Source organism: Festucalex cinctus, chromosome 6 (assembly GCF_051991245.1).
Source record: "Festucalex cinctus isolate MCC-2025b chromosome 6, RoL_Fcin_1.0, whole genome shotgun sequence".
Lineage (NCBI taxonomy): Eukaryota > Metazoa > Chordata > Actinopteri > Syngnathiformes > Syngnathidae > Festucalex > Festucalex cinctus.
The window spans coordinates 10,467,703-10,492,460 of record NC_135416.1 but is presented as its reverse complement, the minus strand read 5'-3'; the positions used below and the strand labels follow the sequence as shown (position 1 = coordinate 10,492,460).

At 39.6% G+C, this 24,758-nt stretch overlaps 2 protein-coding genes across 2 annotated transcripts; both read right to left on the bottom strand.

Annotated features, from left to right (window-relative positions):
• Positions 1–2,635: 2,635 nt before the first annotated feature.
• Positions 2,636–10,602, bottom strand: septin3 (septin 3). The gene is made up of 10 exons (XM_077525578.1): positions 10,433–10,602; positions 8,167–8,544; positions 7,814–7,942; positions 6,327–6,408; positions 6,006–6,143; positions 4,789–4,906; positions 4,346–4,441; positions 4,160–4,256; positions 4,021–4,072; positions 2,636–3,948 (listed from the first exon to the last, which is right to left on the bottom strand). The coding sequence occupies exons 2-10, from the start codon at positions 8,540–8,542 to the stop codon at positions 3,828–3,830; spliced, it is 1,209 nt and encodes a 402-aa protein (XP_077381704.1). The 5' UTR covers positions 8,543–8,544; positions 10,433–10,602; the 3' UTR covers positions 2,636–3,827.
• Positions 10,603–10,957: 355 nt separating this feature from the next.
• Positions 10,958–17,586, bottom strand: LOC144021349 (uncharacterized). The gene is made up of 4 exons (XM_077525579.1): positions 15,383–17,586; positions 14,243–14,497; positions 13,856–14,139; positions 10,958–12,409 (listed from the first exon to the last, which is right to left on the bottom strand). The coding sequence occupies exons 2-4, from the start codon at positions 14,443–14,445 to the stop codon at positions 11,727–11,729; spliced, it is 1,170 nt and encodes a 389-aa protein (XP_077381705.1). The 5' UTR covers positions 14,446–14,497; positions 15,383–17,586; the 3' UTR covers positions 10,958–11,726.
• Between the last annotated feature and the right edge of the window lie 7,172 nt (positions 17,587–24,758).

Below are 24,758 nucleotides of genomic sequence, written 5' to 3'. Positions count from 1 at the left end.
AATAAAAGGTACTTGAATTTATGTATATCATCGATGGAACCGTACACTCCTGTGGAATGATAAAGGCACCGCCCATTTACTCGTGATCCTCTCTGAACCAGGAAGTTCAGAACCAGAAGCCTGCTAACAAACAAACCCAAATATAGGCTTATTATAGCGTTGCTAAAATAACAAATCGAATGGCGGTGCACGGGTTTGCGTAGAATTTGAAAACCGTGATCTGGAAAATATAACTTGGAGAGATTGGGCTAACTAAGCCATAGGCTCCATCTCGCCGAAGGACTGTTTCTTTGCTATGTACTGGAATCACGTTTGTGTTCCTAAGTTTAATGTCACAATTTAGTCTATCAGTAAAGAAGTTGATGTGAGACAGGAGCGTTGTTGTAAGCATTTTGTCAACGATTCTGAAACTTTCGTTCATCCCTAGCCATACCTTGCTCAATGTGTATTTGCTCTGCCCCAAATACGTTATCCAGTTACCAATGTCTCTAGTTGACATTTGGGGGATGTAATGGGAAATACGGCAACGACTTGAGCAGGAGACTCTTACATGAAGGCAGCCTTCATTTCTTCGACACGCTCTGCTCTGTGGGTCTGTGCACAAGTTAAATGAGATGACAGCCCCATTATTTTCTGTTTGAGGATGGTATCAGATGCATTAAAGCGTGAAATCCACTGGGAGGCTTACAGGTAACAAAAGCTCCAGTAGTCCACATATGACAATTCAGTCTCTTAAATTTTCTGCGTAATAAAACAATCATTGGTATCAACACAAAACGCATCTTTTGGAAATTCCTGATGATACTGCTCATTCTGCATTATCTTGCCAAGACCAATATTGCCAAGATGAGAGAACTACAATGTGCATGCCATCAACCAGTTGGTGATAGAACCATAGAAGAGAATTGAATATTTTAAAAATTGAAGACATTTTATTGATGTCCTGTTTTATATTTGATACGATATACTGGGGGTAGCATATTGGCCACAGAGTTCTGGATTTTAATCTAACACTCTCACAGTGCTTGCACATTAAGTTCAACGAAGACTCCAAAACTGGTGCGAACATGAGTGTGAATGTTTGCCTACATGAGCCCTGGGATTGGTTAGTGACTATTCTAGAAAATCGATGGATGACATACTGGAAGAAAAATCATCCGCCTGCGTTAATCTCCTCGATACTTTCCGGCTAGCGTAGATCGGAAAATATCGACATGAACAAGACAGCATGTCTTCCAGCCTCCCTAAAAACAACATTCAACAACAATACATTCAGTTTTTGGACTAATGGGGATGATCAACCAAAGTGACACCCAAGGTGTTAAAACAAAAATTTTGTACCGATCGGTTTTATATGCATTTGTTCCATGTGCAAGCCTGACCTCTAGAGGCCACACATATACACTGCACATTTTGCATTTGGACAAGATTAGCATAAAAAAACTAATTTGTACGCAAAATATTCCTTTCATCACGGTGAAGTTACAAAAGTATATATTTTTTTGCACTTGTAAAATTTGATCTACTTCAATTATAAACACATTTAATTAAGGGTGAGGATAAGAGTGGACATTGTTTCTCCACCGCTCGCTCTCTTACTTTCTCTGATAGTGTATTATAATTTCTCTGTGACTCAAAGTAAGATGTCTGTGGTTAGGAGGGGGGCAGTTACATAGAGCAGGGTCTCGTTTTTTAATTTATGACCTCGCCTAAGGACAAATACACAGATACTTCGTAGAAAGCAGTCAACGTGTGAATTTTCTTCTTGTATGCAAGGTTTTCATTAAATTGCATCTCTCATCATTTTCAAAGTGTAATAAAGGGTTAACATTTTCCCTTGACAGGCAGAAAACCTGCCTGCTGACCTTTTTACAAAAAAATAGGTGAGGAAATTTCATCCTGTAGATTACATGTTAGTTTACAAGCGTTTAAAAAAAAAAAGAAGAAAAAAAGTACTGTAGTTTGTTGTTGCGCCATCCTCTGACTAGTGATAAAGTAACACATGCACAGACCATAAAATTTCATTGTCGCTGTCCAAGAAAAGAAGGGACCTCCACATTTGTTTGTTTGTTTTTACTACTTTCATAAAAACGTTTGTTAAACACACAAGGATTATGTTTCACACCTAATTTTTAAATCATCCTAAAATATGGAGCTATTGTACAAGCTATATTTTGGACAGTAGTGATGGAATGTGGTCTTGCTAATACTGTATACTGTCTGATTGCACGCTTGTAGGTGGGAATATACTGGTTTACTGGAGCAGTGTTGCCCAATTGAACCATTTCATGTAAAAATAAATAGATAAATAAATACAAATCCGCATATCTACTTAATAATTGAAGATTTCTTAGGATCATAGTATTTGAACAATTACATAGTTTTTGTATTTGTATCAAATCATTCATTGTAAAACAATCTACATGGATCCCGAATAACTGAAGATGTTTTGTTAGGATCAGAAGTATTTGGACAATATATTTGTCATTTTTCCCTTCATATGCCACCGTAATGGATTAAAAAAAAATGTTAATGTTATGCAAATAAAGTGTTAAGTGTTTGTGTCTGAATTTTGGGTTCCAACTCCAGAACATAACAGTGGTGTAACATTTCAATAAAAACACATTCAAATGAACAGATTTTCTAGGGGAATGTACATTTATTAAATAAATACCAATAAATAATACAAAGAAAAATGCTGAATCAATATCGTTTTGTATGATTCACGGCAACTTTGAGACGTTATGAATGAGTACAAATCAGAAGGATGAGCAATCTGTCTATCGTGGGCTGCCAACTTAGCTGCAGATTGCAGCGCTTCCTTACACTTACTGTATGTAACTAAATATAACATGTTTGGAAATGGTTGATGATGCAACAGTGCAGTGAGTGGCATTAGGTGCACAGACCATTTGGATTCAAGCATGCACAAGTGAACAGACCAGAAAAAGAAGTCACATAATGTCCCACTGTTTCTTTACATTTCTCCAGACTACATTTCTATCAGACATTACATCGCAAATCAAAAATCACACAAATGCGCACGTTTGTACAAAACAATGATTCATCTCATTTAAAAAAAAAAAAAAAAAAAAAAAAAAAAAAAAAACCTGATCGGTGAAAGTGCCTTTAGTTTATTGGAAACGTCTTGCAAGGATCCAGAGACATAGAAGAGTGCTGCCACCATGTGGTAGAGAGGAGTATGGCAATTAAATGACGTCATACATAGCTGTGGTTTTTACATACAATAGCCCTCATCTTGTCTCAGTTACATACTAATAAATGTATTTGAATGAGAAACATGTGTTAAACGATTTAATTATGTAATCCTGGCACACGGTTGAGCTTTGCACGCTTTCTGCTGACTATATTAAACTGTAGTTTCGTACATGTAAACTTTTCCTAAGTAAAAATATTATGAAAGCGATTAAATGTATATGGAAGACACAAATGACCATACATAATTAAAAGATCCTAAACGTCCATCAGTCACAAAACCTACAGTATTTACTAAACCAAATATAATGTTACCAACCTTAACATTCTCACTGAGACGTCTCCTAAACTTCAACTAACCTACAAACGCTGTGCAGGCGTTGGCAGTCTTTCGTATCATGGCACCAAGACACTGGGTGGCACACCCAATTATTTACTTACTTTGACAAGCAAGGGGCGGGTTATAAAAATATAACATTGAATGACATGGATATTTACACATTTAAGTGTTTTTCAAGCATGCAGCGATGCCAGTCATGATCATATAATGTCGAGCATATCAATCAGCATCACTGAAGTTTTTTTGTTTTGTTTATGACAACACTGACTGGTTACAGGTTGCTGTCCTGGGCGTCGACGGGGTGGAGGCCTCCGTTCTCATGCAGTCTCTTGGCACGGTATGTTTCGTAGTGGATGTTATGAGTCACCTCCTTCAGGTCCTGTAAGTGAGACCTGTGCAAGCAAAGGTGAGTTTGTGTGGTAAATTAATCTCAACCGCACAAACGTGGCACAGGCCCTTTTTACCTGATGATGAAGTCTCTCAGTTGGGCAAACTCACAATGATTCATATTTTCAACTGCAACAAACGCAAACAAAAACAGAATGAAATGCTTATCCTGTCAATATATTCTCTGTGGCTATTGTTAAAAGAAACAGTGCTCACCTTCTACAACTCCCCATGCGGTCTTCCTTCCCAAAATCCGCTTGCCATTCACTTGATATTCTTTGTCGCTGCCCACCACGGCAAAGGGCATCGCCTCCTGCGGACGACAGACATTTGCATGAAGTTTAATGGACCGCCGCGAGGGATCTTTGGCGAGTGTTGTGTGGAAAACTCCAAATCACTAACTCTGATCTTGTCGTTGTCGCTCTTGTCCTCCATGTCCTCGTCAAACTCTTTCTGCGGGTAAAACTCAATGCCGTTCATCTCCAGCTCCTTCTTCACCTGCATCACAAACCACAACATTATGAAGCGGTACATTTGTCTTTACTTTTCAGTAAACATTTAGGCCCATATTGCAATTTGTTCCCAAATGTTTGTTGTTGTGTTTTTGAAGCTTGTGGCTCTGCGGCCTTCCAGTGGATCCACTTTGATGACCCATTTATGAAAACAAATACGGATCATGCATAATAATCGCTGGAGTCAGGCCGACCCCACCACTATTTCACAATTTGCTGCATTTCATACTTTCACACAAATCTACACAATTTGTCAGTCCAGCATTTTGAATCCAAAAGGCTAAAATAAGCACACTACGAAAAGGTTTGCACTTTCAATGGAGCGCCACTCACCCGCTGTTTGAACTCGTGTCTCTCTTCGGGGGTCATGGTGTCGGCCTTGGCTATCACAGGAATGATGTTGACGGAGTGACTCAAGCGCTTCATGAACTCCACGTCGAGCTGCCGCAGTCTGTCGCGTACAGTCGATAAATGAAAGACGAGAAAGTGGGTTGGGAAGGGGAGCTGTCACTCTCCATGAATGCACAAGCGCTAATAATCAGAATGGCAGACGGAGGCGCGGGAAATTAAGTTGTCATGTCTCATCCGTCTCATTAACCTTCACCGCTCTGGGAATTCTCCCGGTCGCAGTTTGATGCCGTGCGCTAGATTTGATGCACAACAGATGAATAGAATGTAGACGAAAGACTTAATAGAGTGGGGACAATTTCAGCCACATGACAAAGACCCACTTACGAGTAGGAGTGTGACGATATATCGATATCGCGATGAATCGTGACACTTTGTCTCCAGATAGATTATCGATGCGCCTACGCAAGTATCGCGATATTTGTAGTTAATATAAAGACACTATAACGGCTCCATTGTTCATTTCTTATTGAGCAATTACTTGGTGGGCCACTAGGGGGAGCGCCTCATAAGAATGGCGAGGAAATGTACAGAAGTCTGCAGGCGAAGAGACTCATGAGCTTACATTTACTTGTGTAAGACATTTATCGAACCAGCAAGTGACTCAGTTTTGCATACATTTCTATGAAAAATGTGTATTATATCTTCAATTTTAACATTTGAAAACATATTTTATGTTTTGGCTTTTTGAAGCACATAATTTCTGAGGAATATTAATATTGATTTAATATTTATGTAATTGTATTTAATTTACTTTTGCGATGTTACATAAAAAAATTGTGTTATAAAATTAAACAATTGACTATGTAACTGACTGACATGTTGCATGACAATGTTTCAGAAAGACAAATTTGTTCACAAAAAGTTGTCTCGACATTTGTATTTGTTTAAAAAAAAATACACTAAGGTACTCACTGTGAAGAAGACACCAGTTTTAATGTTGTGTTTCTGTGATGATACAAAAATAAACTATTTTCTCATTGAAATAAACATTAGTTTATGTCTTGAGTGGTTTTATCATAGATTATCGTGGATTTATGACCTGACCAATATATCAATAATCGCGGTATCGTCATATCGTGAGATAATCGTTATTGTCAGCCTTGTATCACGTATCGTGAGGAGTTCCCATTCCTACTTACGAGTGTCCAGTCGGGGAGATGAAATAGAGACAGCAGTGCACTCTGGTATCTGGGATGCGCTTCTTTCTGGTGATATTCACCTCCTCTTTGAGGAACTTCTCATACTGCTCGTTGATGTACTTGCAAATGGGCTCCCAGCTGTGGACACAAATGAAAAAAGCTATGTTGAGCAGATAAAAATTGTCACCATATTTCAGAGAATTAGAAGTAATTTATGTGGAGGACAAAACAGTTATTCCCTTATCTTTTCTGTAATTCAGTTGTGAGTTTAAAATTTCAAATGGTGAAGTGAGGCTGCACAGGAAATGGAAAACCACCCACCAGTTGTCGTTATTGATTAGGTCCCCAAAGCCGGGAGTGTCGACAACAGTCAGCTTCATTTTCACGCCGCCTTCCTCAATAACTGCATACAAAGAGTCATAAAAAAAATACAATACAACATACTGAGAAGGTCAATCCGCTTCCATTTTGATATTTTATTAAGGTGGGTGGAATGGTGAAATAGTGGCCTGCATGCTACCTCACTATTAGCAGGGTTTTTCCTGGCTCAAATTGAGGCAGTGGTGGTATCACACTGACTGTAATGAAGGGGTGTTTCCAAACTACGGCCCGGGGGCCATTTGCGACCTGCCGTCCATTTTTCAGTGGCCCGTGACATGTGCTAAAAATGGCATTTGACTTAGTTCATTATAGCAAACATGCCCTTCGTTTTAGTCTTTGGTAATTCATTGAATGTATGAGCCTTTGGGGATGATTTTAAATGTGATTTTTAGTAGATTTATTTTGATATACTGCGATTGGTTGGCAACCAGTCCAGGGTGTCCCCCGCCTACTGCCCAGAGCCAGCTGAAATAGGCGCCAGCACCCCCCGCGACCCTTGTGAGGAATAAGCGGTCAAGAAAATGGATGGATGGATGGATTATTTTGATATAAACCAGAATAATGACGTTTGAAAGTATGTCACACAGAAGCGATGTCATCTAGCAGCAGCCAATAGAAAAGCACTTTCAGATGACATCGCTCCCATGGTGTTTTTTTTTTTTTAAATATTGCGCACCAGTAATACACATTTAAAAAAAAAAAAACTAATACTAAAACTAACAAACTAAACTAAAACTAAGCATTTTTTTAAAAGAACTAAACTAATAAAAACTAACATTTGTCTATTTGTCTATTTGTGCTCTGTTGATTGGCTGTCAACCAGTCCAGGGTGTACCCCACCTCCCTCCCATAGCCAGCTGAGGAAAGGCTTGTCCTAATTAGGACAAGGCAGTGGTAGAGAAAATGGCTAGATGAATTAATTAATGTTTTAATTTATTGCAATACATGTAAGTGTCCTTTGACGCATGGCCATGAAATTGGACCACCCAAGCAGCTTATCACCGATTTATCACCTCTAACTCCCTGGTGCTCTAAATCACGGAGGATACTCTACAATGTTTATCTTCATGTCAATCCAGAAAATGTCTGGCTTAGAGGAAGGACGACAGAATTGGCGTCATATATCTTCAATAAGCCTGTAAGCGAATGTCATAAATGTCTGCCTCCACATTACAGTATGCTCATAACATTAACGGGGGATTCAAGCCAAAAAGCAATCCAATCAAGAACAATCTAAGATGGCTGATAACTAAGTAACATTTGTCGTGTTGGAGCTTATGTCATGACTGAATATCACAACACAAGGTAGTTCAGAAAGGAGCTCCAAAACCTCCCATATAAACAAGCTGCATGAGAATGAGTTGGCAAGTGGATTATTTCATTTCTAAAAATAGAAATACTGAGTGCGTGTCGCTGCGTGTACTCACCGTGAGACACAGATTTGATCTCCACGGTTTTGGGGATCTTGTCATCACGGGGCCATCCTGCGCTCCTCCTGCTCACTTGCGACTTGAACAAGGTGTTCACCAGAGTCGATTTCCCCAGACCGCTGTGACCTGGTGGTGAAAAGGCTCTGATGAGCAGGCCTGATGGAGACACTTGTTTGTGTCCTCCCTCACAGTATGTGAGTGAAGTCAAATGAAAAATAGTTACTTTTAATAACAAAACTAAAGAGCCACATGTGGCTCCAGAGCTGCAAGTTGCAGACCCCTGGTCTAGACCCTCACTGTGCTGAAATTTCACACGCTTTTACGAGAGGCTGCAGTCACATGTCACTCACCGACAACCATGATGTTAAAGTCAAAGCCCGTCTTCATCGTCTTCTTCCTCATCTGCTCAATGATGGTGTCGATACCGATGTACCCCAGCAGAGTGGAGCCCCCGCTGGTGCTGTTGGAGATGCTGTGACCGTGGCCACCAATGTGGGCTGCAGCATGACCCGCGCCGTGCCCAACGATATGAGAGGCCCCGTGGCTCGGGCCGTGACTCCCGATGGGCACCGGGATGGCGCTGGGAGGTGGCGCGGATACTCCCACCCCTCCCATGCCCGGCGCTTGAGGCGTTAAGGGGCTGGAGGGGGAGGGGGCGCCCACATTGGGGGGTTTGGCAGGGACGGCCGGTTTGGGTCTCACTTCTGGAGGAACTATGTCAGACATGTCTGTAGAGGAGAGATCAAAATTAAATATAAATTTTCATACAGAGTGCCTGTCATGTGTAAGAAGTAGGCCAGTAGAGTAGCTGGGTCGCCTGCTCCTTCCTATCTGGAGCGAGGTCAACAACAGGGATTGGTCGAGTATGGCTCATGGGCCACAATTGGTCTTCACCGTTCTTTATTCTGACCCACTGAGTACTTTTTCGGAAAATGTGGTTTATAAAATGTGTTTATTCATTTTTCCTATTCATCTCATTCAGTAAATAATTTGCTAATTGATTTATTGAAAGTACTAAAATATTAATAAAATAAAACGTATATAATTAAAATAATTAAGTGATCGTGAATTTTGAATTAATTAATAAAATAAACAATATTATTTTTTACATTAATTTTGCCATTTTGTCCTATAGGATTGTTAATTAAATTCATTTATTCATGTTTTGTAGTCCTGTTTTCTTATTAAATAATCTGTTAATTGATTTATTGTGTGTACACCCTGCAATGGTCGCCAGCCAATCACAGGACCCGTGGAAATGAGTTGAGTTAAGCTACCAACATTATTTTATTTTTTGGTGATGCTGTCATCAGGAATGACAATACAGTTTTGCATGTCTAATTTAAAGAGCTTATAAGTGACAAAACAGGATTTGCGCATGGCCAGTGGCTGAGCGTCCCCGCTGTGGATAAGACAGCAGCCCACATTCAGACCCAAACTAAGCTGACAATCTTCATAGGGGTGTTCCACTTGAAAAATATTATAGCCTCATTAGACACTACAGTGGAGTATGGTTGTGTCATATGGTTTGGGTTTGAATTCCCGGCCTTCTATTGTGGCGTTTGATTAAATGCTTGTGGATATTCTCGTTCATTCAAGTCACCACTGGACTGTTCTGTTTGTCTGAGAATTTTGAATGATGTCACCAAAGTGAGATGGGATAGACTCCAGCCCACCAGCAACTAAAATGAGGACAAACAGTAATTGTGGAGACGAGCCTCTGCTGCCTCAAAAGAGAATGAATATAGTTATTAAATTGCTTAGCATGCCCTGACCTATATTGGATTATTTTTAGCATGTTTGATCATCTAAAGGTGAAGAACTTCTAAATCGTGACATCCTGGTGAAAGTACAGAGGAATTGGCATTTAAAAAAAAAAAAAAAAAAAGCCCTCATGTAATTGACCCACAGGAGGTGATAATACCAAAAATAAACAATTGTTCAGAATTTTGAAAAGGGGGAAAGGAATAAGGATCTTCACCACTGAACAACACCCAGACACCCTTATATTAAAGATGCAGACAAGCATGACTGTGACACACTTGAGGTGTTAAAAAAATAAAATAAAATAAAATAAAAAACGTGTGTCTGGGCTGAATCAGCAGTGTTGCACTGACAGATGGTAAATAATAATAACAACAGATAAAAGGCAAGTGAGGTCCCAGCCTGCAGGCTCATGCACATGGAGCTGGCTGCGCTTCTGTCGGGCTTCCTCTCAGTGCAGCCTGGTCCAAGTGACGCAGGTCACCCTGGCTGTCACTTCACATTTACCACATGCACAAGCCATGCAGTACACTATGCTGCCATTACGCATACATGCATGCACACTGTCAAAGCATCGCATGCTGAGACGAATAAGGGCGAGTCACACACATGATGGTGATGGAGTGAATGAATACGTGAAAATTGCCACCTGTTTCTCTTAATAAAACATGTGTGAGGTTAATATTAAAAGAAAAGCCAATTTCCAGCCGCTGTGTATCTTCCGGTTGTATACAATTAACACAATCATCCTAGCAGCCTGTGTCGGCCCCTATTGTCTCTGGCGGTGTTCAAGACGGCTAGCGGCTAATGGGAGCCACGCGCCGCAATGCTAACAGCTGCTTCGTCACTAACCTGTAGACGCGACGACGTCTCTTCGAGAGGCCGCTAAAGTCGCCTGATTTCAACGAAGTAGCTTCTGACAAGGCAGTGGTGAGATGAGCAGATTGTTCTGGGTACCTCCTCTCCTCTCCTTCCCTCTGGCTTTGAGAGCCCCCTCCCCGCCGTCCTTTTCTTTTCCTCCGTTACCAAGGCGACACGAGAGGGAAAAGGAGGGCGTGGGAAGATGCTGTGCGCATGCGCAATATAACCACACTACTCAGGGACTTTTTCGCCATCCATTTTCTATACCGCGTATCGTCAACCATTAACCGTAAACACAATGGACGGTTTAGTCTTTAATGAACCTACATACGTAAGAGAAAGCTGGACGCAAGTACGGAAACTTCACACAGGAAGGCCACAATTTGAACCCTGAAACGTATTTATAATAAAATCATTTCAAATATAAAATGACTTCCAGCCCCACAAAATGATTGCAATTTGTATTTTTATCATATTATTATTAGGAATAATAGCACTCCTTAGTATATATATATATATATATATTTTTTTTTTCATACTAACATACAGCAATGACGTAGTTAAACGGAATGAAAAAGGTTTTGTCACATGTCTGTGTTGCTGCTCTTTCTGGTATGTTTGTCTTGGCCACCAGGGGGCAGTATAAGACAAACATCCATCCATCTATTTTCTTGACCGCTTGTTCCTCATAAGGGTCGCGGGGGGGTGCTGGAGCCTATCCCAGCTGGCTTCGGGCAGTAGGCGGGGTACACCCTGGACTGGTTGCCAGCCAATCGCAGTAAGACAAACATATAAATAGATTATTGCGACGTCTTAACTTCCCAGTTGATCAGTTTAGCTTGACTATTTATTATTCTTCACAGAGGATAGAGAGTACTTAGGTCACTGGATTGATTTAGAATGATTGTCCAAAGAAGAGGAATGAATTTGATGAATTATACGCAAATAAGAATGAATTAGTTTATATTTTTGTTATTAACCCATTCACTGCCATTGATGTGTATATCCGTCAATGGCAGTGAATGAATTCAGTCAATTCCGTTCCCATTGACGTGTATATCCGTCAATGGCAGTGAATGAGTTAAAAGAATTATCTTTTAACCTCATCTAAGAATTTCATTTAAAAGTGTGGCCCATCATGCCAGCAAAGGTTGTTAAAACTAGATTACACACGCAGTTGCTGCAATTGTTTACATCACCTGTACGGACGATGTCTCACTCTCCTCCCATTCTTCTTCCACTCTTCTTCTTCACATATTTACATGCGCCACATCGAAACACTTCGCTAACCAGTGTTTTCTTTAATCAACATGTCTGCTCCTCCACTGATAAGCAGCAACATCTTGAGTCTGATCACGCCTCCCCAACACCCTGCGACGGCCTTCAGTCCTCTTTCAACCGTTCTGTACTCACCCTCATACACGGAATCTGGATAATAAATGCTGACGTAATAGGGATCTTCCGCTTCCCGGCCAGGAAGACGAGTCCTTTTTGAGGATTCAGGTGCACACGGCCTGCTAAACAGCTCCCCGTCGAGGTTTGAGTGACGTCGCAGTTTGGTGCTAGCTTGATGACGGTAGGATCCTTTTAGAAAGTCACTCATTTCGCTGACATGTGGTGATGAGATTCCATTTTGCCGTACAGGAGATGTTTGCACAGGATGCACCAGACATGTCTTAAATTGTGTTCCTCTGTACGTCCACCGGGGAGCCCGCGCTGCTCGAGGGCACTCTCTCGATTGACGGCTGTGTTCTTGATCAACCTCATCATCAGTCCAAAGTTTGGAGCAGAATCTTTGCTTCTCTGTGGATTCAATGTTGATGGATGTGTTGGATGATGTCATTTTAGTATCCCTTCTCCAGCTCGTTCTCCAGTCCTCAACGCGGGCCACGGACTTTTCAGGAGTCATGCGTCCATCTGCTTGCTTCTCAGAGTGTATTTTCTCGTATCCAGGATGCAAATACTGGGCTTAAATAAACAAGACAAAAAGTCATCAAATGAGGAATGTATTTTAAGAAAAAAGATTGCGTAACCTCCTGACTACCAGCAATTCAAATTTGTCCTCTGTAGTGGACCTTTTTAAATCTGAATATCTCCCACCCCAGTCCATACAATTGAATTAACGTTTGTGCTCTATAGAGGACGACATTCAGAGCTTTCCAATAATACCAAAAGTGTAGGGCTTTGCTACCTTTGATTGCATCATAAAAGAAAATGGCTTCCCTCAGTGCAAGCACCTTTTAGGGAAGAGGTCAAGTGTATAACACTTTTTATTGAACATATTTAGGCTTTAAATGCTGTTAGCATGTTTCTATAAGACTCTTAAGAACACATTAAAGTATTGTTTGAATTATTTTAACGTGTATTTGAGCCTAGCATGTAAGTTTAAAAAATGCCCTTTGTAGTGGACACATCATAGCTTAAAAATAAAAACTTTTTTTTTTTTTCAAAAAATTTCTTTTGCAGTATTCCAGTTATTTCACAAAGATTACGGAATATCAAAAATAAACATGATTGGACAATATTCTTTTTCTTGGTAGTCAAGAGGATAATATCAAACTGGAAATTTTGACTTGAGAAAATTTCTAATAACAAATAAACAGCTCGCTTCGAACACCCAATCCATGTCTAATGCCATTGTGGTACAACTATTTCTTATATTAAACTAAATTTAGTCATAACCAGTAATAAAAACTCATAAACAAGTTTAAATTCTTTTATCAAATACAACCTGAGGATACTGAGAAACTGAAATAAAAAAATGAACAAAAATCATAAAATTAAGAATATTGTCATTGTCGGGTGAAAAACACTGATATCAATTCTTTATGTACTTATTTTTACATTTTTGCGTTGTCTGCATTCAGTTTTATATCATAAAAATGTTTTTGTTTTTTTTAAAAGACAAAAATTGACATAATTGTTTTTCACAGGACAGTGATGATATATAACTTACAATAACATTATTTGCCAATAGAAGAAGAAAATTTCAGAAAGCAAAAGAGAAAACGCCATATAAATGTTTGAACATGTTTTGTTTATTTTCTATTGTTTAATTTTTATGTTAGTAAGAACTTAGTATATTGTCATGAAAGAAGTATTAGGGAGTAGGACCAGATACGTTTTTGTACTTCTTCCTATTCCTTTTTGAACATGTAAATTATATTATTGACATTTTTTTTCTTTCCTCCTTTTTTTAACTTCAACTTGTAGTTTATACTTGTGATGTGTTTGTTTTATGTTTAATAAATCTGATGTATTATTATTATTATTATTATTATTATAGAATTATGCTACTTTTTAATTTAAGATAAACTCCTAACCCATAATCTCAAAAGCAAGTTATAATACATGAATGTTTTTAAGATTTAGGTAGAGGATTTTGCTCATCTCTAGTACTTAATCCATATTTACCTCTATCAGAAAAGTCCAATACTGCTTTCTGATCAAGCCCATCCCGCCTGGCTTGGGGCTCTCTTTGGTCCAGTAATGTAAAGGGAACGCCAGGATGCGAAGGGCGGGGCTGGAGAGAAAGGCTCGACTTGAGTTGAAGACCAGAAGGAGAGGTGTTCGTCATTGGAGAAAAGGAGACGGAGGGCTTTGCAGGACGCTTGACATTAATTTCGCCGTTATTCCTCTGCATCTGCTGACCGTGTTTACCCCAAGGAGGACATGTAGATGAACTAGCAGGTCCAAAGCTGTTGAGAGAGAGGAACCTGGTAAACAATTGATTGCTATAGGCCTACATGTTGCTTTGTTTTGCTCTCAAATGACCCATAATAAACTCCATTGTTCGTGTACCTGTCAGCACCTGAGTCCTCTTTTTGATTTCTTTCATAGGTGACACCCTGGAGCCTAAATGAAGGCATGCCAATCCCTTTCCTTATGACGGGAGCAGACAACGGCGCGGGTGAAGGATGAGGAAGATGAGGATGATCTTTTGCTTGTTTGGAGGACGCCGACAGGCGAGGGATTAAAGGTGACAGACGCTCAAATACGCTCATTCTTCCTTTGTCTGCTGCTGCTTACGTTGGGGAAATGAGATTAAAATGCAACCTGGTGAAGAATGAAATAAAGAAACATTTGTTAAAGGCTTGCAATTCCTTCTGGAAAACTGCAGGCAATCGACAAAACACAATTTAAGTGTAGAAATGCAGACCCATCCATCAATTTAGTTTTAGAGACTGACAAGCATTTGCGCTCACTTTCACACACTGAGTGAAAAGTGAACCAACACTGATAGCAGTGTGGTCAACAGAGTGCAACAAAAATAATTAAAAATAGACATTTCTCATTACCACTCAGATCAATTCAGTTTTAATTAACCAACCACATCTGAAATAAAGCGTTGTACACAAATACAAATTTCATTTGAATTTGAGACAGCATAACACAATAAAACAATCACGTTTTCAAGTTTCATTCATTTCATTCGAGTTCAAGTAGTGACAAGTATACTTAAGTGCCTTATTGGCCATTACGTGTAGAAGAATCGATCATTTGACTTTTTTCACGCGATGTCGTCAAGATTACTGTCAAGATTACTTACTATTAGTCGCTAAACCATCCATTTATGCTACAGGAAGTGGTGCGCTTTGTCTTTCAGAATAAGAGTATAATACAGGAAGTGCTATGTTAACTGTGTAAACGTGGCTAACTGAACAGTTCTGATTTATTTTTTTTTAAAACTGAAATTGAACCTAAACCCCAAAATGAAACATATAATAATTAAATAAATAAATCTAATAAGAACAATTCTGCGCTAACAAGTAATCAAAAGTAACTGAATTTAAAAAACAAAGTCACAATTAAATAAAATCTAACCATTTTGGCAAATACAAAACTATTATAACCCTATTTGGCAGTATTTAAAAAAGAAAAATCTGTACATTAGAAACAATGACAATGAAGATTTTTTAAAAGTAATTAAAAGTGACTAACCCGCACATGGAGGCTGTCTTGTTGTTGTCAGACTTGAGAGAGTACAGGAGACAAACAGCATGATGAGGAAAGAAAGACAGAGTGGGTGTCATGGGCGGACAAGCACCATTCTCGCGATTCCTGCACACTGAGGCCGCACTGTTGTTTCGCACCCACGCTGCATCCTCGCTCTAAGCGCCGTCCTGCTCTTTGACATCGCACGTACTCGTCACAACTACAACACCAGACTTTTATTTTTGGTGTCAACCAGATAAGGGAGCGCACGAGACGAGAGTGGAGTGAGTCAGCCACAGGCACGACAAAAGATCTCTTGTGACGCCATTTTCTGTCATCTATAAACACACATCTGCTGCTTTTATTAGTCACACGTTGTACTTATGGTCACTACTACACAGTGGCACAAACCATCCACATGCGTCTCGGCGTCTGTTGTTGCCATGGAGAGGAGGGACACGCCGACATTCTGAATAATTCAATGCATTTTACACTGTAACAGGGGTGGGCAAACTTTTAGGCCTCAAGGACCCTTTGGAATTTATATGTAAATTAATTTATCATTAACTTATTCGCACCTAGTCCAGTTAAAATGATCTTTGACGTTTATAGTCGTCGATGGCATTGAATGTGATAACAATAAATTAACTAACTTTTCATTAATATAAATAAATAATGCATGAAATAATTTTAGCCAAAAAAAAGAAAGACTAAATTCCTGCAACAAATGTTACTTGATAATGGAAATGCTCGGAGGTCAGACTTGGCCCGCATGCTATATTTTGCCCGGTTTACAGCATCAACAGCCACAACATTAGGTACACCTGACAACATGATCCAATACAAAATCGGCCTTTACAAAGAAAATCGTGCACAGTTTTCATTTACAGTTGCACTGCATGATACAGACAATCTTATGGAGCTAAATAAGGTCACAAAAAATACTACGAACACCTCCCAAGATGATGATGTGCAGTTTGATACAGCCATGATAAACATGTGGTGTTGTCATACAGAACAGAGGAAAACAAGACGCGTGGTCGGAACCGATTGCAATGTGTGCCACCCAATATCTTTTAATTGTAAAATATGTAGCAAAGCACAAATGTATTCATACCCTTTTTTTTTTTTTTAATATATATATTCATTGGGTATTGTTTTTGCTGAAAATTACCCATAGTGGCAAAGGAAAGTTTGAGATGGTACAATGGTGCATTAAAATGCTTGCAAAATTGTCAGAAATTTATTAATTAATTGATCAATTTTTAACACAACTTCACAAAAAACATTCGCCAAATAATTCAAACTAAAATAAATTAATTTTGGGTTTAACTATTATATACCATAACTGGGGTGACATCATATTAAATCAGTTTATTAATTAAATTATGAATTAAAGTGTTAACTGTATTTTGAATTGTGCTGAATCTATGCGGGAAAGGTCATAAAAACGGAAGAGCTATTTTTTTTTAAATGGAAGAGCTTTTTTTTTTTAACATTAAGATATCAAGTAATGTTGCAAATACTTCAAGTGCATCTCAATACATTTGAATATTGTGGAAAAACTTAAATTTGTTTCAGCAGTTCATTCAAAAAATGAAATTACATGGGCCTATAGTCTACAAACATATATATTTATACACATTTTTGTAAGGTATGCGAGTCTCACTTTTTGAATTGAACTACTGAAATAATGCAGCTTTTCCACAAAGTTCCAATGTACCGTAATTTTAATATGTGACCCAAATAACACAGCGATCTGTTCTACATGCACAACAAATCATAAAGCAGTAGACGTGTGTTTAAAACAAAAAAACAAAAAAAAATGTACTGGATTTTACAAGATTATGCAAGGTTACCTGAAGTATATGCCACTTTAACAATAGGAATACAGTACTACATACATCAACACAATGATACTCTTGAAATGGTAGCCAAAGTACAAAAACAAAATTGCATGTTAAAAAATTGGCACAGGTGGACAATGGCACGAACGTTGACATCAAATCTTTCCAAAAGCCATCAAACCCCTCCATAATCTCGTTCTTGCATTATTTTCACTACAGCCCATCTGCTTCATTTTAGTCTCATTCACCCATGAAAAAAATAAATAAATACAATATGCTTGGGATCAGAGAGTTGTTGGTGTGATAGGATAAGGCTTATCAGATCATCCCTCCTCTTTCCATTGTCGAAGCCCCCCCGCCTCCTACTCCCCCTCCTCCTCCTCCGCCCTCCCGTGGGATCATATGAGAGCATCTGTGTCATCATCTCTGCAGTTCACGCTGGCCACCAGCGGGCGGTGCCTGCCGCTTTTGTTGCTCCACATGTGTGTGTCGTGAAGCCCGGGCTCCAGGAAGTACAGGCACGCTCCGAAGCCCGCCAGCACCAGCACGGAAACCAGCAGGTAGAGCGGCACGAACCAGTCCAAGAACAACCACGACATCGTTCGGGGGTCCCAAATGGATGGGGAGGAAGGAGGGGATCTTGATGTTGGAGAAGAGGAGAGGAAGACAAGAGTTATTGTGTTGGACCTAAAATAACCGCCCACCACACCTCCAAATTGTGTGTTTTCTAATGAGGGAAGCAGTACTATATGATTGTACTTTATAAATGTAAATACATTAATGTTCAATGTCCATTTTCAATTCGTTATGCTGCTCCTTCTGGTGTGTCCATATTGGCCACACGTGGGCAGTATAATACAGTCATATAGGCTTTTTTTTCTTCTTTTTTCCTTCATTTCTCAGTGGCTGTGCCCGAACGTGTGTCAAAACGCTATCGGTGACTCCTGCACGATCGGTGACGCGCATGCGCAGAAGATCGGTCGTCTTGGATCGCCAACTACGGCTACTACACTAGAACAAATACCTTTATATGCGTGCGCGATAGTGCGCGTTCGTAAAAACACGATCAATATGAAAACCTATGTAATAAATTGATGCATTCTAAATTAACTAAGAATTTAAATAATCATATAAGATGAACATTTTACTTTTCACATCATTACATTATAGTGAGTCTGCATTGTTGTTGTACTTTACAGTAAGTCTGCGGGGTATGTGCTCACTACCACGAGCTTCATTTACAGTATCTTGGGGGCACATGCGCCACCATGCGGCCAAACTCAAAAATCACATGAAGAGAAGCAAAAACAAGTTAAGAACAATAGCGCTTTCAAACACAGCATATTTACAGGCTTGCATTCGCGTATTAATCAGTTTGTTGTTGAACTAGTCTTTACCGAGCTTTTGATTATTTTCGAGATACAAGCCATTACCCAAATTACTAAATTTTCGTCTTTCCCCCCCCCCCCGCCATTTTCTGTTTCTAGAGATATGAGCCGACTCAACTCACTTCACAAAGGGCAGCACTTTGGGAAATAGAGAGGAAGTCCCCTTTTCCTTTTTCATTTCAGTTTTTAAAAGAGCTCAACTTGAAATCAGCCCTATTCTTAGTTAAACTTGTGCTTGTAAGTTTACATAGCCCAGCCTAGGGGTATGTAAACTTATGAGCACAATTGTGTACATGTACAAAAGCTAAACGTCACTTAATGACACAAAAATGCTATGACTCATCACCGAAATTAGTATTTTGTATATTTTGGGAATATAAACTAATGCGCACAACTGTATATTTTCCCATGGTAACTTCCTTTTCTGCTCGTATGGCAGTTCTAATATTTAAGTTAAAACAAAATAAATGTTTTACGTAATATATGGTTTAAGCATGGAAGGAATCAGTTCAGCACAGTGTGCCTAGTGGTTAGCACGTCTCCCTCTCAGTTCTGAGGTTCAGTGTTCGAATCCTTTGTGGAGTTTGCATGTTCTCCCTGTGGATCTTCTGCAAGCACTCGCTCCCACAACATGCATGTTAGATGCATCCACTGAAGACTGAACTGTCCAAAAGTGCAAATGCGTTGTTTGTCTATGTTCCCCTGCGATTGTGTGGCACCCAATTGAGGGTGTACCCGGTCAAATCTTACCCATGTGGAATTTAACATACAAAAAGAAAATATGACACACAGCATACATGCCAAAAAAATCAACTGCATGCTCTTTCCAGACATCCTCAAAAATAGCGAGTGAACACACAAGCGCTCACCTGTTCACGCAGCCGGAAAACTCGGGTTGGCGATCAAATCCGTCCGCACGGCGCGGGGTGTTCCGTCACAGCTCTCGGAGTGTCACGCAAACAGAAATAAAGTCCAAAAAGATGACAGGTGCTCTCCGGGAAAGCACGAGAGACAGATGCCGCGCGCAGCTTCATCCTCCGAGCTCATGCCTCTGACGTTCAAGAGGAGGGGTGGGGTTGCCATGACAACACCCCTGCTCATGGCAGAGAGGAAGGAGGGAGTGGGAGGGAAACTTATATAACTATCATCTTTTTCTGCGTGTGTGGGAGGAGACGGGTGCAAGCCCTTCAGATGTCTTCGGCTTGCCGCGTAAAATCAATTCCACTCAATTTAACACCCAGGGCCATCGTGCAGTTTCTGTGACAAGGAGGAGGAGGACGGTGGTGGGGGTGGGGGCTGTCATATCGACTATGACTGAAGGCAGCCGCGATGATGTTTAAGAGTAAAAGCTGATTTATTACCGCTCACGGAAAAAAGAAAAGCTCAGCACAAAACAAGTTTGGTGGCTATTTTTAGCTGAAGGAGCGGATTCATAAAAAGTAGCCCGGATGACAGGAAGGTCATAATGATGACATTTAAAAGCAGGAAGTAATGATGTGACACTTTTAAGGCGAGAAAAAAATGTATATACATGTAAATTATAAAGCTAACTACTTTGCGGATTTCATTTATTGCGGGTATTTGTCGGAACCTAACCCCAGCGGAAAACGAGGGAAACACTGTATTTTAAAAAAATAAATAAATACAAATTTAAAAAAAAATACTTTTTAGCTACTTTTCGTGCCTGTTTCTGACAATTTGTAAATTTATATATTTTTTTAAAATCTAAATGATTATTTCATTCAAAGAATATTTTATCTAAAAAAATTAAAATAAATATAGATATAGATATATTAAATTAAACAAAGTGGCGGCACGGTAGTCGAGTGGTTAGCACGTCCGCTTCCCAGTTCTGAGGTCTCCGGTTCGAGTCCAGGCTCGGACCTTCCTGGGTGGAGTTTGCATGTTCTCCCCGTGCCCGCTTGGGTCTTCTCCGGGTACTCCGGTCTCCTCCCACATTCCAAAGACATGCATGGCAGGTTAATTGGGCGCTCCGAATTGTCCCTAGGTGTGCGTGTGAGTGTGGATGGTTGTTCGTCTCTGTGTGCCCTGCGATTGGTTGGCAACCAGTCCAGGATGTCCCCCGCCTACTGCCCAGAGCCAGCTGAGATAGGCGCCAGCAGCCCCCCCCCCGCAACCCTTGTGAGGAATAAGCGGTCAAGAAAATGGATGGATGGATGGAATTTAAACAAATTATTTTACAGATCAACAGGGAGCTACAGATTTACACACATACTTAATAACAGTTTCTTAACGACCAGTTAACCAATTATTACGCCACGGTAATCCCTTTAGTGAATCATTTGCAGCCACTGAATCTGACCATTACCTTCAATTATACATATTCTGGACAATCAATCTGTAACAGTGGCCACACATTCATATGTCAGCATACTGTATGAAAGCAACGACGATCCACATCCACGCTTGGATGCCATTAGCGAGTGTAACTAATGGAATGCCCAGTTGTCTCCTAACAAAACAAGTACAATATAAAGGAAGCTCAAATGTTTGATTGTGTCGCCGGCCTCCCAAGTGTTGTAGCTGACATCAAAAAGACACTTGGCCTGTTGGGGCCCAAATGTTACGCTTCATTTTGAAAAGGGATGAACAGCGACTCACAGAACGAAGCCGCCGATCTCTGGGGAGGGGGAAGACAAATCCTGCCAAAAGAGATGCACAGCCAGCACACCAGGGCGAAGGAAGTGAGATTATTTCCTGTGAGAGGACGAGAGGAGATAAAAAAATAAAATAAAAAAAATTCACCCATTTCGCATTTTATGAGCCTCTCGGTTTAGAGCGGCGTTAAACTCCAAGTCATCACCGCAAAGGAAAAGATGCCTCGGACCAGAATGATGACACATCAGTGTGTCTGATTTTATTTCATTTTCACTACTTCAGCACTCTGCAATTTAGCCTAAAGTGCCCCACATAATAGGATGATTGCCGCTGCCAAAGAACTTGTGGTTTTTAATTCACTGCACACCGCTAAAGGGCAACGCTTCTCAAATGCAAACATTTGTATTACAAATCCATCAATTCAATTCACCACTACATCACAATGAATGCGTACATATTATACACATCCATCAAACGGATCTGTTAATATTTTATGGTGTAATATCAAAATGTTTCTCCACAGTCAAGCTTTTTTAGTGAGAATCTGGCACGAAAACAGATACAATAGCTATTCTTGAAAATAAAGTGACATACACATTATAAACATGGTGAAACCTTAGTAAGTGAGATTCAAACCCAGATCTTCAGAACAGCGAGTCAAACATGCTAACCATTAGTACACTGTGATGGTTTTTAAAGCCAAGCCAAAAGGGAAAAAAAAGATGCTACTGCCTGAGAGGGAATGAAAACAAATTGAAGCTGACTCAAACATTATTTTTTTTTTATATATAAAATAAAAATTTACAGCAGAATATGCTGAAATTGAAAAATTAGTAGAGTGAACATGCAGATGTAAAATTGTATTAATTTAGCCATCTTGGCTCACATATCTTAATAGTGCTCTTGCTCTGGTTTTAAAACTAATTATCACAGACTATTAGAAGATAGGGATGTAAAGATATCAAAAACATCACGATACGATATGATCACGATATGAAAGTCACGATACGACAATTATCACGATATTGTGGGGAGGTTGGCGATACAAAAAAGGCCACTATTGTTAAAAAAAAAAAAGAGCTCATACTAAAAAAACAAAAACAATATTGTGCTTTTGTACATAACAAAATTGCATATAAACAACCTACAATCTTTAATAAGACTAAAATATTAAAGCACACATTGAGTTCCTCCACACTCGCTTCACAAGTATATTACGACAATCATCTGAGCATTAGCGTGGATTTTAACATAAAAGGGCCAAAACATGCGTCGTGAAAATTAAACTGCACTAAAAAAAAAAGTAGCCACCAGATGGTGCTAGAACTGCATAAATGGAAGTCAGCCCGACTTTTTTTCTTTTAACAGATGTGCTGCTTTTAATTTCGTGACATGACGACGACGATATATTGTGGCGTTTTTAATATCGCAAGATCACAATATTCCCGTTATCGTTGCATCCCTATTAGAAGATTGTCACACAATTTACCGGATACTCTCGGATTTGACTCACACTTACTTCCACCATTTTAGGTCAAAAACAGTCCCATCCAAAAGTATTGGAACAGCAATGTCAATTCTCAGAGGGCAAAGTTGTATGCACTCATCTGAAGCACTTTGTCAAATAATTCAAACAGAACAGCACACAATAAAAGGGAAAGTTCAACAACTGGTTGAGAATTTCCAACCAGCAGGACTCTGACATTTAAAATGGTTATTTTCTACCTGAAACAAGGAAGTGTGCATGCAGCTAAGAGTCCCACTGACTCAAACATGAGACCCGCACACGTTTATGCACTCTTGTTGTGATTAATGAGAGAAAAGATGCAATTAGGAGAGGGAGCGCTACATCCTGCTTTGTTTTCTAATTGATTGCAGCTCTAATGATATCCCAGTGGATTACTAGTGACTGATTGGATGTGATGAGACCCAAGCGGTTCCCATAACACCCGAGTGATGGCAGTGTGGTGTGTGTATGTGCAGTTCGACTCACCCAGGCTGCTATCCACACTTCTGTCCACCGAGACCTGTTAGGAGAGATCATCTAGGAAACAAAATGATTGTTACACAGCGTGGCTAGTAACCTTTAAAAATGACGATCTCATGCAGAAGCAGTGACTTTGCCACTACTGTAAATAATGAACGGAAATTACTGAGCTGAACTGTAATCCTGCTTTTTATGCCTACAGAAGGTAATGGCTGTAGTTTTGTTTTATTATAACATAAATTTTTGAGCATGATATATATTGTGAGATAAAATTGTTCGAAAAAAAAAAAGTGTTTTAAGAACTTAAAGGGGGAAGTCAACCGCCCCCCACCAAAAAAAAAAAGATTGACAATATGTCATATGTGAGATATGTCACAGCTCAGCATCAGAAAAAGGGTGAGTTGTGATTGGTTGTTGCCTGAGCCCTGAGCAACTGTGATGTCATCTTCAGTCGACAGCAAGTGTCAAAATGGCTACCCCCCGAGATGGATAAAAATGTCTGGATTTTGATTCATAACTCTTATTCCACAAATGTAATATTAATCAGAATGCAATGTTTAGACTATTGAGGTCACATATAACATATTATATTATTGAAATGTTTAAGGTTAACTTCTGCTTTAAAAAAAAATATGCAAAATTAGATAAATACTATAAAAACATGCACATAAAATGTATTTAAGTCTATATTGTGGATTTAGTGATATGAAATTGTGATTTTATTTGGGGGTAATACTTCATAATTCATACACAAATACAAAAGCATGACTGAACTATTAATGGTAGAATTTCGAGCCAGCTAACTGCAAAATTGTATCACTTTTGTAACTTTTCTGACCACAGCGCCATCAGCTGGATCTTACAGCACACTGCACTACTTAATTGAATCTAAACTGCATCCTTTTGATCCAAGATGTTTATTTTTTTATTTTATTTTTTTAGGCCTTAAACACACAACAGTGTTTTCATGCATTTTTGTATTCATATGTGGAAGGCTTTTCAGTTAAAAGCAAACCAAAACCAAAAACAAAAAAACTCCTCAAACGCATTGGGACTTTTAACGGCAGCTTATAAATCCTCGAAAGGCGAGAGCAGCGGAAGTCAAGGATGCAAAATGCTTGCGATGCAAATTGGAAATCCTCCACAGACCGGAGCAGCCGGACCACCTTACTAATATGCAGCCCCTGAGCCGCTGTGGTGTTGCTGCTTCCCTCTGCTAGTTGCCTTTTGATTTATTCATGCAACCTCTGAAATATTAATGGCAGGAGACTTCAAAGTCAGTGATTTAAAGGGTTGCTCAAAGGTAGCGGGTAGCAGGTGATACGGGCGACCGCTGTCTGTGCAGGTTGCACCAGTCAACTGGCCAGACGAAACAAAAATAGGCGGCCAGAAAGAAAAACAAACACCAGCGGAGAGATGAAGAGGCCGCTTCCCATATTGACTGTAGCTGAAGAGCCTGAAATGTTAAACTATGTTTTCCCCAGAGTGTCAGGAAGCGTCTATCGAATGCTATCCTGAGGCAGCATAGATTGTTTACTAAA

Bases quoted from the DNA above. Each gene is read 5' to 3' on its own strand.
- septin3 (XM_077525578.1), bottom strand. From the start codon at position 8,542: ATGTCTGACATAGTTCCTCCAGAAGTGAGACCCAAACCGGCCGTCCCT. The intron at 6,409-7,813 runs GTGAGTACACGC...CTTTGTATGCAG, and splicing joins GATCAAATCTGTGTCTCACG to TTATTGAGGAAGGCGGCGTG. The intron at 3,949-4,020 runs GTAAAAAGGGCC...TTGCTTGCACAG, and splicing joins CTGAGAGACTTCATCATCAG to GTCTCACTTACAGGACCTGA.
- LOC144021349 (XM_077525579.1), bottom strand. From the start codon at position 14,445: ATGAGCGTATTTGAGCGTCTGTCACCTTTAATCCCTCGCCTGTCGGCG. The intron at 14,140-14,242 runs GTACACGAACAA...CTCTCTCAACAG, and splicing joins GAGGACTCAGGTGCTGACAG to CTTTGGACCTGCTAGTTCAT. The intron at 12,410-13,855 runs GTAAATATGGAT...TGTTTATTTAAG, and splicing joins ATTGGACTTTTCTGATAGAG to CCCAGTATTTGCATCCTGGA.